This window comes from Astatotilapia calliptera, chromosome 4 (assembly GCF_900246225.1).
Source record: "Astatotilapia calliptera chromosome 4, fAstCal1.2, whole genome shotgun sequence".
Classification (NCBI taxonomy): Eukaryota; Metazoa; Chordata; class Actinopteri; order Cichliformes; family Cichlidae; genus Astatotilapia; species Astatotilapia calliptera.
This window is the reverse complement of record NC_039305.1, coordinates 7,679,271-7,694,874: the sequence shown is the minus strand read 5'-3', so window position 1 is coordinate 7,694,874 and position 15,604 is coordinate 7,679,271. Positions and strand designations below refer to the sequence as shown.

Sequence of the window (15,604 nt, the reverse complement as noted above, 5' to 3'; positions counted from 1 at the left end):
CCACTTGGAACAGCTGCTTGCTCTAGCCGAAAACAACATTATCAGAGTAATATTTAAAATAAAAGCATCAAAGTTATAGGCCACTCGGCTAACAAGTTGCTTTAAACCTCTTAAAACCTGAATTGATTCCGATAATATTTTCTCTGGACTCATCACATTGCGGTACCTCTTTCATATCGGAATTTAAAACAATGTAAAAATATCAGCTCTACCCACCTAAATGAATGGGCACAAGCTTAGCTTCATTTTAAGTGTTTGAGAAGTAGGAGCATAAATAAATCAGTACCCATAAATTGAGCATCTCTTGTAGAGAGAAGAAAAAATCCTCAGCTCAATCAAAAACAAACATTTTCAAAACACAGTGCTGTGCGATATTAAAGTATTAGTTCTAAAACCCAGAGCTGATAAACACTTTATACATTTAATATCTCGCAGAGCCACTGAGCTTTATTTTGGCACAAATAATTTTTAATTGGCATTGATGACTTGCATTGGGGTCCCTTTGTGTTTTGCTATGTTTCAGTGCTTTTTCTGCCTTTCCAAAATGCGCTCACAGAGCAGTTCTACAGATTTACAACATACTGGTGTACAGGGTTCAGTGCAGCATAGATGCCTGTTTGTGTCACTGCACACACTGGAAACAGACACAGAAGCTGAACTATTAGAGTTCCAAGGTGTAAATCAAAGCATGTTAATAAATTCAAACTTTGAGAAAATGCTTTTAAAGTGAAAGAACCTGGTGATTAACTCCTGATTAGTGAGTGGTTAAATTCTAGTTGTGCTAATGGCCTATGAATAACAAAGCGTTCCGACATGTTAACATTGTCATGAATGCAATAACACAGAGGGACAGCCTGGTACTGATTGTGCAACCACACGGTAATGAATGGCTAATGTGCTGGTACAGAAGAGATGTTAATGCCATCCTAATTCGCTTTTGCTCAGAGCAAGGCGTTGCATCCTGAGCCTGTTAATCTGAACCCTTTAAACCTTTAATCTGGCAGTCTTTTACACGCAGACACACACACACAAAGGCATGACAGCCAACCTGTCATTGCCTTGTAAAAGCACATACCTGCCACACCTCTCTCAGGCTCCCTCTCTTTCTCAGAGACACATGTGACATATTGAGTGCCTGCAGCGAGATTCTTCCCCATGAGTGGCATTCCAGAGCAGGCTGTCCCAGGGGAGCATGAGAGTGGAGCTGGGCGTGGGGGCAGTTGAGGCTGTCGTCAGAGGGAGTGCAGTGCAGGGACCTTGTTGATGCAAAAGTCTGGAATGTTGTTGGTCTGCGCTCTCGGTCAAGTGTTTTGACTACATGAGCAGCAGAACAGATTGGCCTGAGCTGACCAGCAACGATGTGTCCCATTGGACGGATAAAAGGTAATCCCCACCAGCAGAAAAAAAAGGTCCACAATCAGCCTCATACTAGCCATGTAAAACTAACACATCACATCATAATCTAAGGACATTGTGCTTTGGAGCCAATTTAGTCAACAAGTTTAAGACGAGAACAAGTTAACAGACGAAAATATAAAATTACAAGTGATGCTCTTAAAATCAGAACATTAAAAACAAGATGTCAGATGATAGGTAGAAAATCAAAAATTTTTTCCTTTTCCTCACAGCTGTGGACACAAAACACCTTCAGAAATATTCCGTGCAGCAGCTGGAAATCAAATCATTCAACACTTTTCCAGTTAAATACACTAAAAAGGGAGTAACCTTCATGTTGAACTGTGTGTATCAGTTGCAGTGCTGTGTTCTCTGTAGCTTCAACAGACATTTGTGATTTTGTCTGAAAAGAATGAAGCTTATTTTAAGTAATGTGGAATGTAGAAGCATCTTTGTGTATTGCAACTTGTATCCACTATACATCACTTTCCTTTATCCTGCCTGCAGCAGACACGTGCGCGTGCAGATTTCTAGGCCTTTCCACTGCGTTTTGTTGACTGTGTCTTTCTTCTTAATTAGATCAGAATGGGAGACTTTATTGCGTGAGGTTAGACACTGTGTGTGTATGTCTTTGTGTATGTGTGTGTGTTTGTGCATTTTTGTAACATATTATGTTATAATTTTCCCTCTTTCTCTCCCTTCGTCCTCACTCATTTCCTTTTTTCTGTCTGTCTGTCGGTTAATATTTCATTTGCTTTGTCGTCTTCTCAGGCTGGTACATTAACCAGCGGTGCCAGCCGAGCTCACTGCTTGTGGCTGGCTGTATAAAAATAAACACACTCTAGTTGTAATGAACAGATGTCACAGAATTTAAACGTGCACCCCACTCCTCCCCCCCACCTCCCTCCTTCTCCTCAGCACACACAAACACACTTCACCCTCCTCTCCCACCTCTCCTCATCCTCCTTCTCATTCTTGCTCATGCATAAAGGCGCACATGCACGCACACACTGCATGCATGTGCGTTATACACTCCTGTGTCCACTTGTACTGAGAAATACAAAGAGCACTTGTTCACGTGAATGTTTATTGAACATACACACAAACTCTTATACGTGCGTTCCCATGTGAGCGTTTCCTGGCAGAGGTTCATGCATGGCAGACACTGTGCTGCTCTGCTGGTCTCTTCATTGCTTTCTCTGTCTCTATTTGCTTCTCTCTTCTCCCTCCCTCTCTGTCTGTCTGTCTGTGTATCTGTTAGTCTCACAGCAGACTAACACTGCGGTCATTTTACAGACTATTTTCATAAGGTCCTCCCATTCACTTTGCAGAACCAGCCTGTCATCCCACAATCCCCGGCGGCATCATCAGAACCCATTTTGGTACTGTGAAGAAGGGATGAACACAATGACTGTGTGTGTATATGTGTGTCCATCCCCCTTGTCACTCCCGCTCTTTTTCCCACTGAGCGCGTGCCAGCTCTCTGTGTTTCCTGGCTGGCAGGACCGAAGGAGAGACGATTGTTCTGCACCTACCCAGAGACCCTTCCTTGCCAAGCCTGGGATGAAATCCTTTCTATAGCGCTAACTCCTCACAGTCGGGCGCCTCACAGCAAAACGCACACCATCACTTCTCCAGGTGGGAGGGTGATACCATGTCAGAAGTCAAGCAGATACACAGAAGTCTGTTTTACACGCTGCAAAAACATGTTTTTCTTTCTTTTTGCAAGTCAATTGTTCCTGTTTAAAAAATGTTCCCACCTTTAAATAAGAGCATTATTTTTGCTTTAGAAACTAAATAATGTTTTGTTGATTGCGTGGAATGATCTGGTTTGTTTCAGGGTGGTCCAATGTTATTATAAACATTACATGAAATGTTCTTTAATTCTTATAAAAAAATTCTTACTGAAATGTTCTCATTATCTTTACCTCTTTTAGTTTCCCCTCATTTCATTGCACTGTTTTTAGTTCAAGGACTTTGTCCCACCAAAATCTCTGAGTTTAATTATTTCAATGATGGCACATCAAATTTGCATTTCAGACCCAACAATGAATTTCAATTACTTAATCAAGACAAGCTATATCAAAAGGTTGGGTTTTTAAAAAAATCTAAATTATTGTTAACTGAATACTGCACTGAAAAAAACAAACAAAAAACAACCAAAAAACAAGTAGGTATTTTTGGCTTGCTTCAAGGTCAAAGTTAGGGGGCAGTTTATTAATCCATAAAAATGGGATTTGCAGTGCTTCTGTCTAATAAATCAAAGCTGATGATCATAGGCAAGCATAGAAGAAAAAAGTGTTTATCACCCTGTGATGAGCCAGAAGGCTACTCTAAAGTTCTTGCTTCAAGTTTGGAAGAGCTGAGGAAATTAATGGTGATGGACAGAGCAGGTCATCCTCTGATGGCAGAAGAGGCGGGCGAATGGAGATTAAAGGTGACTGAGAGAAGCGGAGTAGATGAAGGGATGAAGGAAAAGGGAGAGATGAAAGGGAAAGGGGAGAGGTACGGAGGTCGTCCGGGGGGTGATCAGTGAGGTGGATGCGATGCCATCTGACAGGTCCAGCTGGGAGACTGCCCGCCCCCCAGCGCTGCAAACTGGTCAATATGGAGGCCAATTACTGCTGCCCATGTGACCAGGGCATCATCCAACCCTATCATAACACACATGCACGCACATGCACGCGTACACATGCCATCTGTGTAGACCAGCAACGAACCCCAACCCCCTCTGATCCAGTTGCGTCCCTGCGCACGCTTCTACTTAACCTCCTAAACAGGAGGCCAGCCACGCCCACCCCCCGGAACCTCCTGAGCATACCGGAACTGGGCCATGGTAAGGATGTGATACAGGTCAAGAAGAGTTTCTGTACTCAAATTACGTGAACAAACATTTCTGTTCAGGTAGCCATCCTATGCGTCAACATCTTGCACCGCAGAAACCCCGGAAAAAAGCACCTGGCCACCCGCCAAGGTCCTGAAACCTACCTGGCTCTCACCCTGATCTCCACCTCTGTTTTTTGGGGCGGTTTTTTTGCACACCTGGCAGTTTATCCCTGCCCCTTTTACCCTCCAACCTCCTATCACCCCTTTCCCCTCCACCTTACTTCCTCCTCCCCCCACCCACCTCTTTTTCCCTTGGCAGAACCTCCAGCAGTAGCACACTCTCAGTTTAGCTTCTGCCTCGTCTCCTGCCCCACTGCCCGTACTCTGCGGTGCCCCATTGTGCGATAACAAACAGATGTTGTGGAATTTCCTCTGAACGAACTGCCAGTGACAGGCCTGCACCCTTGTCTGGCAGTGTGAGGGGCGGGGGTGCGCACTGGCACAGAGTTTGGCAAAAGGGTTGGCCGATTGTTTCCTCAGTCTGTACACATGTGGAACATTTCAGTTTTTCAGCGCTGCTGCGTGCGCGCAGATGCCAGAGAAGTTAATGTAAACACTGGTGTGTGTGTGTACTTTCCTCATTCTTCCTTTTTTTGTTCATAAATTATTAAATATCTCTCTCTCTCTCTCTCTCTCACACACACACACACACACACACACACACACACACACACACACACACACACACACACACACACACACACACACACACACACACACACACAGTGTTGTATATTTCTATGTCTCCCTGTCTGTGTCCCTTTTAACTGACTCATTTTGTTTTCAGTCACTGACAGATTGCGACAGCTCACAATCTCTTGAACAGATCATTTTCCCCCCATCGACTTTTAATTCCCAACGCTTTTATCCCCCCTCATATCTTTTGCACATATTCTTAACTGATATCTGCATTTAGCAAAACACTCGATTATTATTTTAGCTAGACGTTAATTGGAATTCACACCATAGTACTTGTGACATTTTGATAATCGCACTATTGACTGTTATGTCGGACAAACACTCTAGATTTTTTCCCCCTACCAAGTTGAGTGAGAAAACGAGTGGGCATGAACATGATAATTTAAACAGCGAGATTCATTCACTCACTTTTCATCCTGAGTGGAGCACGGAGTGTCACTGGAAGTTTTTTTTTCTTAAGTCAGACTAGCTAAATGATTTTTTTTGTAAATGCAACTTAGTTTTTATTTACGATATCGCCACTAATTATACATTAAATGATTTAATCACAGAAAAGAACAAATGTTCGCAGAAATTCATAAACTCTATAAGAAAAACACTTGTGAATTCCTCATCTCTTTTCTTTTTTATTGACGAGAGCTGCATATATTTATATTTAAAATATTTCTCAGTTTGACCTTATTGCACACTCCTTTATGAGCTTATTGTGTCACAACCTCTCTTTCCCTCTACACGCACTTAGCGCTCACGCAGAGGCCTGTAATCGTTCCATGGAACTAAAAGCATAAATGCGTTCACTGCATGACTAACAGTGGCAAGTTAGTAGACAAGAGGTTGCCAATCTAACTGATTTGCTCTTTTTCCTTCAAAGCTAAAACCTTTTGCAAGCTGCCTGCGATTTTTTAAATCAACTACTACTACTTTCTTTCAAATTTGGCTGTTGCGTGTGTCTGTATGTGTGCCACCAGCCTAATTTGTTGCAAGGTAACCACATGTGAGGGCTTTCAACACCCGCAGTTAAATTCCAAGGATGCAACACAACCTTCTTGCAATGCATGAGCTCGTGTACTACATAACATTAGAGAGAAATATGCATATTCATAGACCAACTCTTCACAGAAATGCCTTACTGCTGTGTATCTGCGTGAGTTGTGTGTACGATGTGTGTGTGTGTGTGTGTTTTGCGAAGGGTTACTCGGGATGAGCGCTCTCGTTTTTAAACGTCCTGGATAATGAACAGATGCTGCAAAAATTAGGAAAGAAACATCGACTCCTCCCAGCAGTGCCACTTTGGCCCGGTGAACTGGCACACTGGCGCACACACTGGGTTGTCCTCTCCGGAGCTCCTGGTGCTGCTGCTGGGGAACATTAAGGGACTTGGCACGGCTTTCCTCCGCCAGCCTGCCAGCCTCTCACTCTTTCACTCTCACCGGACTGTGGAGGAAGAGGAGGTGGTGATGGTGGTGTCGGGGGTTCGGGGAGTATTTTGATAGATGCCCTCTCCCACTGCTGGCTGGAGTCACTTTTAGATTGGCTCCTCCAGAAATCCATGCACTCTTCTTTTTATTTATTTTTTCTGCTGATGAGGCCAAAAAGAACATAGGGGCACAAAAGTGTTAACACAAAAAAGCAGAGTGGGCCTCAGAGTTTTATGTGGGAGGAGGTTTAAAGCAAATAATCCGAAACAACAGTGTCTGATTATCGGTTTGATTCCCACCAGGGACTGTCACTGCACCCATGAGTTGAGCTTCTATAAATAGAAGTATTTTTTAAATATATTGATCAATCTTCAATGATATTTATCACATAAAACAACATACTGTTATTACAGAAGAATTTACAGACTACTTGAGGATCAGTAAAAATATATGCCGTCAATATGTCCGAACTACAAAACGTGTAACGATATTTTTTTCCCTGTTACAGGTATGTTCTCGACGAAAAACTCGTCTTTTTTCAAGCTTTTCAAGGCATTATAATTTTTATATTCCACATGACGATATCTTCCTCTTTTGGGGAAGAGAGAGGTAAAAATGGCAATTTTCATAACTTAGTTTTCACAATAAAACACTCATTTTATTTTTAAATGATGTGAATCGTCGTTAGATCAATACCCAGTAAAGACGTCGAGGTTAATAAGTTGAATATATACGTTTAATTAAGAAAGTGCTGATTTTTTTTTTCTCTTTTTTGACGGAAACTGCTGTAAGTAAAAATTGCTATTTTTTTTTATTGGTGCATGTTTTACACAGAACATTATTACATTCTCACATAACTTATGGTGTGTCGCATTCATCCAAACCTTAAGCATTGATATCAGCAGATTAAATTCGTGGGAACACACAGATTTGCCGAATTGACAGGAAATGATCAGCAAGTTGTTCCAGAAAAAAATACATGATTCCAACATTTCAAAGCAACATTTTAAACATCAATATAATTAAAACATTCTCCGCTCCCAAAACATCTGATTTATTTTAAAAAGCCGTGGAACAATCTGAGTTATACTTTTTGATATATTTATATAATTATTTGTTTTCTCTTCGGTGTTGATGTTGCGTACCATCACCCGCCACTCAGGTCCTGTGTGTGTCATTACAGCAGTGAGCACCCACCACATTTTGGGGAGCATATGGGTTGCAGGGCAGAGCTCCAAACCCAGCCGGGGTCGCAACGGCTGCCCCTTGCACTGTGACAGCGTGTGGACACCACACGATGATTTTTCTCCCTTTAAATAATATATACATAAATTAAAGGTGGTTAAATTGGTTTTTAGAAGTTATGTTATTCAGACTTCTCCTCTGTGATAACTTGATGTGTGTGATAGGGAGAATTTACACCTCATATATCCACCTGAATCAATTCAAACACCTGATGAATAAGCCTATATATTCATATTGCCATATTACTGAAGTGTTTAAATGTTTTCAGATGTGTTAAAGTTTGAAGAAGGGAACTTTTAGGAAAGGAAAGGGAACTGATTATACATCAGCATGAATATGTTAATGAATAGTCTTTAAAATAATATTGTTTTAACAAATATTTGGATTTTAGCTGGTGTCACGGCTGCATTGCTTCCGTTGCGTCAGGATCGCAAAGTGTGTGTGTGTGTGTGGGTTTTCTTTTTTTACACAATTATAAATATGAAGGCATTTGAAACAAACAGGCCTAATGCTTATGTATCAATGATGTAAAGAGTATTTAAGCGATCGAAATAATGTGATGATTAACAGAAGAGGTGTTTATGTGTTTTCCTTTTGGTGTTGGAACTTTAGACTTCTGAATGAGCGATGGAATATTCTGGTGCAAAAGAAAAGGACATACACAACGTGTTTGTTTCCTAAAAATCTAAAAAAATCACTTGCAAAATGGAGCCCTTTATGTTCTGCATGGCGTTAAGCTTCACACTGCATGGACCAAACACCAGGTGTAAGAGCTGTCCGAGGTGCTGAAAGAGACTTCTTTCTTCCTTCTTTCTGGTCAAGAAAGTGTGAAGGAGACTCCATGATGCTGTTAATTGCAGCGCTTAGCATAATTTAATCTGTATTTCGTGAGTGTGTGTGTGTGTGTGTGTGTGTGTGTGTGTGTGTGTGTGTGTGTGTGTGTGTGTGTGTGTGTGTGTGTGTGTGTGTGTGTGTGTGTGTGTACGTGTGTTCACCACGGTGTCCAGGTTCTATTCATCTTGTAGATTCTCCCTTAAGCCAAATGTCCGCAGTACATCTGTTGACGTCCTGAGATACATTCAAATCTTTCCGTGCATTTTTAAAGGCGGAGACCTTCGCCAGGCAAAAACGACGCACTGGCACCATTTTAGTCAATCTAGAAAGATGGCAACACCGATCTCTCCCTCCTGCCCTATTTTATAGGATAAAAGCCCCGAGGCTTGGAGGAACTCCTGCAGGTTGTGGCACGAGGCCCGGTCAGGCTCATAATATCCAAAAGGAGTGATGCAGGCTATGCACTTTTTTCCCTTATAAATTAAAGTCATTTTAATAATAAAACGCATGTAGATGTCCAAAGACTTAAAAAGGAATCAATTTGCACAGTCTCGTTTATCGTCGTTTTATTGTACCACACAGTTTATTGAATACAAAGTTAAAAGACTTGAGTCTTTTCAAAAAATAAAGCAATAATAATATTAATAAAATAAATAAATTAAAATAACGAAAGAGCAAAAAAAAAAAAGATAGAACAATGGTCAGCAACACAGTGTTCCCTTCATTTCCGGACACTATTAACATTAATTAGAAAACAATACAATAAATACGTGCAATAATAATAATAATAATAATAATAATAATAATAATAATGATAATAGTGAAGTGTTTAGCATAGCAGATTGCAAATAGAAAATATGGAACCAAAAATTTGATTTGAAAATAAAATACAGTGCAATGGCTCACTTAGAAGAGCAACGGTAATATGTATGAATAGAAGTAGAAAATTAAATAAGAAAAAGTCCGATTCCAATGTCATTTATTTATTTATTTATTTATTTTTATTTTTTTGTTTATTTATGTTTTTTATTTTAAAGTTGAACATTGTGGCCAGCCCATTTTCAGATTCGTGTTTATTCCTGTGTGTGTGTGTGTGTGTGTGTGTGTGTGTGTGTGTGTGTGTGTGTGTGTGTGTGTGTGTGTGTGTGTGTGTGCGCGCGCACCCGTGCGTGCAGCAACAGTGCTGATGAACATACAGTGTCCTTCTGGGCCTACTTGCCTCGCTCTGTGGCCTCGTTAGATTTTGCATAGACGCAGAAACGATTGATTTGCTGTAGAACAGATTCTTCTAAAGCAACCCAACAAGTACAGTTCTCAGGATTTTTCCCTCTGTTTTCGTCTGGATTTAATTATTTCTCAAAAAAACCCAAACAAACAATCAAACACATCTTTCCAAATGTGATGTCGTTTTGCTCGGTTATTCATGTATTTTATTAGAAAACCATCGCAAATATCAGGGTAGAGCTGTAGCCAGTGATGTAGTGGTGAATAAATTAGTGCGTAAACTTTGACTCCCAGCCATGAAAATACAGACAACCACCAATACAAAGACAAACCACAGATTAAAATTATGAACAATGTAAAATTCCATTTTCCTCATTAGTCTTGATTTGTTTGTCAAATTTCCGCTTAGAGATAGAAACATTGCGCAAAATAACACTTTGCAGGTTAGGTATACTACCTTCCACTACATCTCTGACTATAGCAAAAACATGTTTTAAGACAGAACAAATTAAAAGAACAACACTAATGACAACAAGTGGAGGATTTCCCCCAGAATGCCTAAATCCTGGCGGGTAAGCTTGTCAAAAAGTGTGCCGTGGATAGATTGTTGATTGCAAGGGGACGCACGATAGGCTTGTCGTCTAATTGTGAAAAAACGCGTTCAGTTCATCATAGACGGGGGCCCGTTCGTGGTGTATGTGCATGTCGTGGTAAGGCAGGACGTTTTCAGTATGAATACCGCTCCGGGTCCCCGAGGAGCCAAACACCAGGTTGTGGGCCCCAGCAGGTCTGGAGCCGGGCAGACCGGAGTAATGCATAGAATAGTGGTACCCCTTCTCGTTGTCGGGGGACGCAGAGCCTTGATGCTTCAGGGAAAAGTTGCCATTGATGCACAGAGGCGGACTGAGAGGCCCCTCATATTCGGGACTGTTATACTCCGGGGATCCGCTCCCGCCATACAGTGAGTCGTAAGTCGAGCAATAGCCGTGTGTCCTCAGCGGGTGCGAGTTCGAGCCCGGTTGGCAGTGGGGGCTAGACAGACGCGCGCACTGGTAAGGGTAGGAATGCATGGAGAAGGAGCCTGACCCATACCTGCCCCCCTCCTGGCACTGTTGCTCAGTGAGGAAGTTGCGGGAGTTCAGCTGGAGGCATCCAGCCACCAGGTTGGTTGTAGGCTGGGAGAGACCCTTGCACAGCGACTGGACGTAGGACACAAGGTCAGGCCTTTTCCCAGAGCGTAATATCTCAGACAGGGCCCAGATATAGTTTTTGGCCAATCGTAACGTCTCAATTTTGGACAGTTTTTGTGTTTTGGAGTAGCAGGGCACCACTTTACGCAGATTGTCCAGAGCAGAGTTCAGGTCATGCATGCGATTGCGTTCTCTAGTATTTGCTTTCATCCGCCGCATCTTGGAGCGCTCGACCCTGGCTTGGGTCATTTTGCGTTTTTTGGGGCCCCGTTTCTTGGGCCTGTCTCCCTCCGTGTCCTCTCCGTCGTCCTCTTCTTCCACTTCGTCGTCCTCGTCGTCTTCCCCATCGTGTTCTGAGTGAGTCCGACTGCCTCCTCTTAGACCAGAGACCTCCATGCCGTCCTGGGTGTCCTGATCCTCCTCTTTGATCTTGTCGCTGTCGCTGTCTTCGGCCCAGTCGGAATATTTTTGTACGTCGGGAAGCAGCGAAGGATCACTGAAAAGCCTCGTTAACATTGTGGATCTAGAGGGGAAGGAATATATCGAAAATTAGGCCTCGGAATCACAAGACATTTTGTGTGGGCGCTGCAGATTGCGTGACAGCGAAGAAATTTCAGATACAATGGTTCCACAAAAACCCTAAATCAAACAAACAAAAAAAACTTCCTTTATCGCACTTCACAATAAAAAATTCAGATATTTGGCTTATTTTAGGATTATATAAACTCCCGAGGATGTATTATATTTAAGGTTATTGCTAAATTGTTGTTGTCCCAGAAAAAATGACAAATGCGTAAATTTGGGGAAAGAGTAAAAGTGAAAGAAAACCCTTAAATCCTTAGGCTGGGCTACAGCCAGACGGATCCCCATTTAATTCCCTGCTGTCAGTCGTATGCCCTGACGCGTCCTATCGCAGCGGGTCCCAGCGGCAGGGGCCACATTACAGGTCCCATGGGGGCCCCCACTTTCACTCCTCCTGACGCCCATATACACTCCTGGCTGCATTCCAGCACCTCTGCTCATGGCAAGCAAGGCAAAGACGATTTTATGTAATTGATTTTGTCTGATCATATATACATTTATATATATATGAGAAAAAGGGAAACGGAACACAAAAAATCCGTTTTTAAAACATATCAGATCAATGAAAATAATACTAATCATAGTAAAAGTACACAAAATACTGTCACTATCATTATAATACCTTATTATTAACCGTTAACAATTAATGACACTTGCTGACTGTAACGTCTGAAAAACGAAACGAAAACGATCAGCCTACCACTTGATTAGCAAATGCAGTCCCATCACAGAAAAAGAAACACCCAGAAACACGGTGATCTTTGACAGATTCAATAAGGCTCCACTGGCTTCCTCCCTGACACGTTCCACTTCCGAGCTATTATTATAGTGCAGCAGCAGATAGACTTGCAGCTCATGGTAAGGTAGGCTGTGGTGGTTGGTTAATTATCTCGGGGGGTGTGCCAGGGGCAAAATCTAGTTTTTAAATCTCAGGCTCAGGAGGTTTGCTCAATTAGAAGCAAAAACACAACATCGTTTAATTAACAGACCGTGCAGCTTACATGAAATAGATTTCACACATAATTCAGTATGCACGAGTGCACGATTTCAAAGCACTTTTTAGTCAGCGATAACCTTTACAGATGGAAATCGCTTGTATCGTTTTAGCCCTCGTTAAATATAAAAAAATCAAGTCGTGAAATGGCCTCTCTTGCAAAGCCTCCTGCCCCTCCACTGAAAAAGGCTCTGTTTATGGTTCAAACCATGTTTTGGCGAGATAGATTGTTGAAGATAAAACTGGACAAACAGAGATAAATCATGCCGCAGACTGCCTGTCACAGTCAATGGCGTTGTCCCACCCTTTCATTTGCTCCGAGACTGAACGTGCAAATCATCGACAAAATCATCAATAAATCTCCCATTAAGTTCGAGGACGTCCTCCATCAAGGTACCGGAGCCGATTTATAAAAACAAATCTTCCACGGAAATGTCTCACACTCATTGTCTTTTGTTTGTCAGATTCAAGGTCCAGACGCAGGAATCTCTAAATCAAATTAGTGTCCGATGTGATCTATTTACAGCCCGTGCGCTGTGATCAGGGCTGCTCCAGTCCTCGGAACCGCTCCTGTAAATGATCATAAAGCAGTGAAATCGGGATCAGGAGACGCTTGGCTTTTTGACTTGAGCGCGTTAGGCTGTCTGATTTATGATAATCCAGCTAGTTTGGGATGTTTGAAGTTGAAGGGCAAGCCGAGCAGGTGAGAGAGTGAGGAGCTATTTTGTGCAAATGCGCCCGCATTGGTATCCAACAAAAAGGCAAACACGAAAATTGCACGTTAATGCGTGACATTTTTTTTTTTATTAGATTGGGTTTCAAAGCGTGCCATCACCGGCATTGTGCTTTTAATCTAGTGGATCGATCCCAACATACCAGAGCAAAGTCACTGACACTGGAGGCGACTATACATTTACATTTTTATCTGTAGAATAGACCTTTACAATAAAATGTATGTGCAATAAATGTGTTTAATTCACCTCTAACATTTATTAAAAGTTAATTCTGACAATATATCCAAACACCTGGAATTAAAATGCATTTAATTTATAGATTACATTTCTCCTACATTTTGCACGGACACTTCAGCAACACTGATAGTTTTTTTTTTCTAAGCCTGTATTTTTTTGTTCCAACTTACCTCGGCTCGAGCTCTTCGCAGGGGATGGGAGGAGAAAAAAAACGCTCTTTACTTTCAGACCATCTTCAGGGACCACACGAGCGAGCGAACCACCGCTCTGTATCAGAGTATAGGTGCAGGAAGCGCGCGTCTTTCTTCACTGGTGCTGACGTTAAGCGGTGCCGCTCTCCCAGCACGCGCGCCCGAATAAGTGGAGCTTGTGAACGAACGTGCGTCTTGGCTGTGTCTTTGTGTATACGTGTGAGTGACTGAGTGAGTAAGTGAGCATGTATGCATGTGTGTGTATGTGTGTGTGTGTGCGTGTGGCAATCGTGAGCTACCGGGGACGGGGTTACATACCAGCTATGGCTGTGATGCCAGCGCCCATATGGCTGGCACGTCACCGGCAAGAGCCATCACATGAGAGCCCGGTGATTGACATGCGCCCGCATTCGGAGAGATTTGCCCTCCCGGGGGAAAGAGAGACACACAGAGAGAAAGAGAGAAAGAGAGAGAGAGAGAGAAGCAGGAGGAGGTAGATGTGATGGTGGTGGTGGAGGAGGAGGAGGAGGAGGGCTTCGCCATCTGTCACCGCGCTAGCGCTCACACAGCCAGAAAAAAAGGAGGAAAAACAGAAGAGAGAGGGAGAAAATAAAATGGTGGAACAACAAAACTCATCATTGTTGACCTGTGCTGCTGTTTCAAGACATGTAAGCTACTTTTTTTTAAATTCAAACCTGTGAAATTTGGTAATCCCCTGCCAAACTCACGACTCGGCGTTTAATACAATATAACGGAGAGCTGCACAAATATCCCCGCACTTACCACGAAAAAGGTGATATTAAAAGGGCTAAAGACAATTAAGTATGTGAAGTCATATCAGAAAACCCACTGATGCTAATTCCATATATTATGGTAGTCATCACACTTCAGCATCACCCATGAAGGATATACTCTTATAAAAATGTGGAATAAGTGGCAATACAGTGGGTAAACTATAACCAGCAGTCAAACAAGAGCTACTTAAAATATCTGAGCAAGCAATTAATCAATTATCTTCTCTCAAAGTCTATCCTCAAAGCCTATTATAAAATCATATCAATTAACTCTCATCAAATGAAAGGTGGGCAAACCGTGTTTATTTGTGGGGTTTACCCTCCACCACAGCTCCGGTTCAGAAGCTGAGTGGGGGAGGGAGATGAGGATGCATTATAAGTGCATTAAGACCGTGGAACAGACGGCATATTGTTTATTTATTTACCTAATTGGATCAAATTATGCTTCAATGTATTCAGAGGAACGACAACCAAAACCAACTGTGATTTGTTCTGACTCTTCTGGGCCCAACACTGGCTGCAGATGACCCACTTGCCGGAGCTTCAAATGAATTAGATTAAAACATATACCATTACATAGGCTTTAGCTGCATGCATGGTGTGCGTGTGTGAAGATCAAATGTTTACTGGTAACAGTGTCTGAATGTGTGAGGTTTGCCAGAGCTGCTGGTCATGTTTTCAGCATGCATGGAGGGCGGGTGGGTGGGTGGGGATGTCCACAGGGGCAAGTGTCACAGAGAGAGGGAAAGAGATACAGAGACACAGTGAGAGGATGGGTGAGAGAGAGTCTGAGACCCAGGTGTGCAGACCCACTAGGGATGTTTGAAAAATGAGGAGGAAGGGGGGTGTAGCAGTAGATGACATGCTGGTTGAATCTGGCAGAGATCCTCAATATTTAGGAGGCATGTTGGCACATCAGTGGCAGAGATGCAAGAATTTCTTGCCACCAGCGCCCCGATCCCTCCAATATGTCTGATTTGCTGCATTGTGTCCACCCCAGCTCAGAGATCTCTCTATTTAGGAGGCATTAGTGGAGTTAATGTGGGAGAAATGAGCCTGATGACCACCAAGTCCAACTTGGCACAAAGACACCCATCGGGCTGAGGGAACAGGGACCTGGAGGCTGAGAAATAGCTGATAGAAGCTGATCATGTCCTTGGGTCTGGATCACCCCTACATTG

The 15,604-nt window shown here is 42.6% G+C and overlaps 1 protein-coding gene across 3 annotated transcripts; it reads right to left on the bottom strand.

The window, feature by feature from the left end:
• Window positions 1-9,879: 9,879 nt before the first annotated feature.
• Window positions 9,880-14,065, bottom strand: LOC113020399 (neurogenic differentiation factor 2). Of its 3 annotated transcripts, none has more exons than XM_026164338.1 (2): window positions 13,609-14,065; window positions 9,880-11,414 (listed from the first exon to the last, which is right to left on the bottom strand). In XM_026164338.1, the coding sequence occupies exon 2, from the start codon at window positions 11,405-11,407 to the stop codon at window positions 10,343-10,345; it is 1,065 nt and encodes a 354-aa protein (XP_026020123.1). In that variant the 5' UTR covers window positions 11,408-11,414; window positions 13,609-14,065; the 3' UTR covers window positions 9,880-10,342. The 3 variants fall into 3 exon arrangements, with proteins under 3 accessions (XP_026020123.1, XP_026020122.1, XP_026020124.1); XM_026164337.1 differs by lacking the exon at window positions 13,609-14,065 and adding an exon at window positions 12,772-13,416; XM_026164339.1 differs by lacking the exon at window positions 13,609-14,065 and adding an exon at window positions 12,174-12,765.
• Between the last annotated feature and the right edge of the window lie 1,539 nt (window positions 14,066-15,604).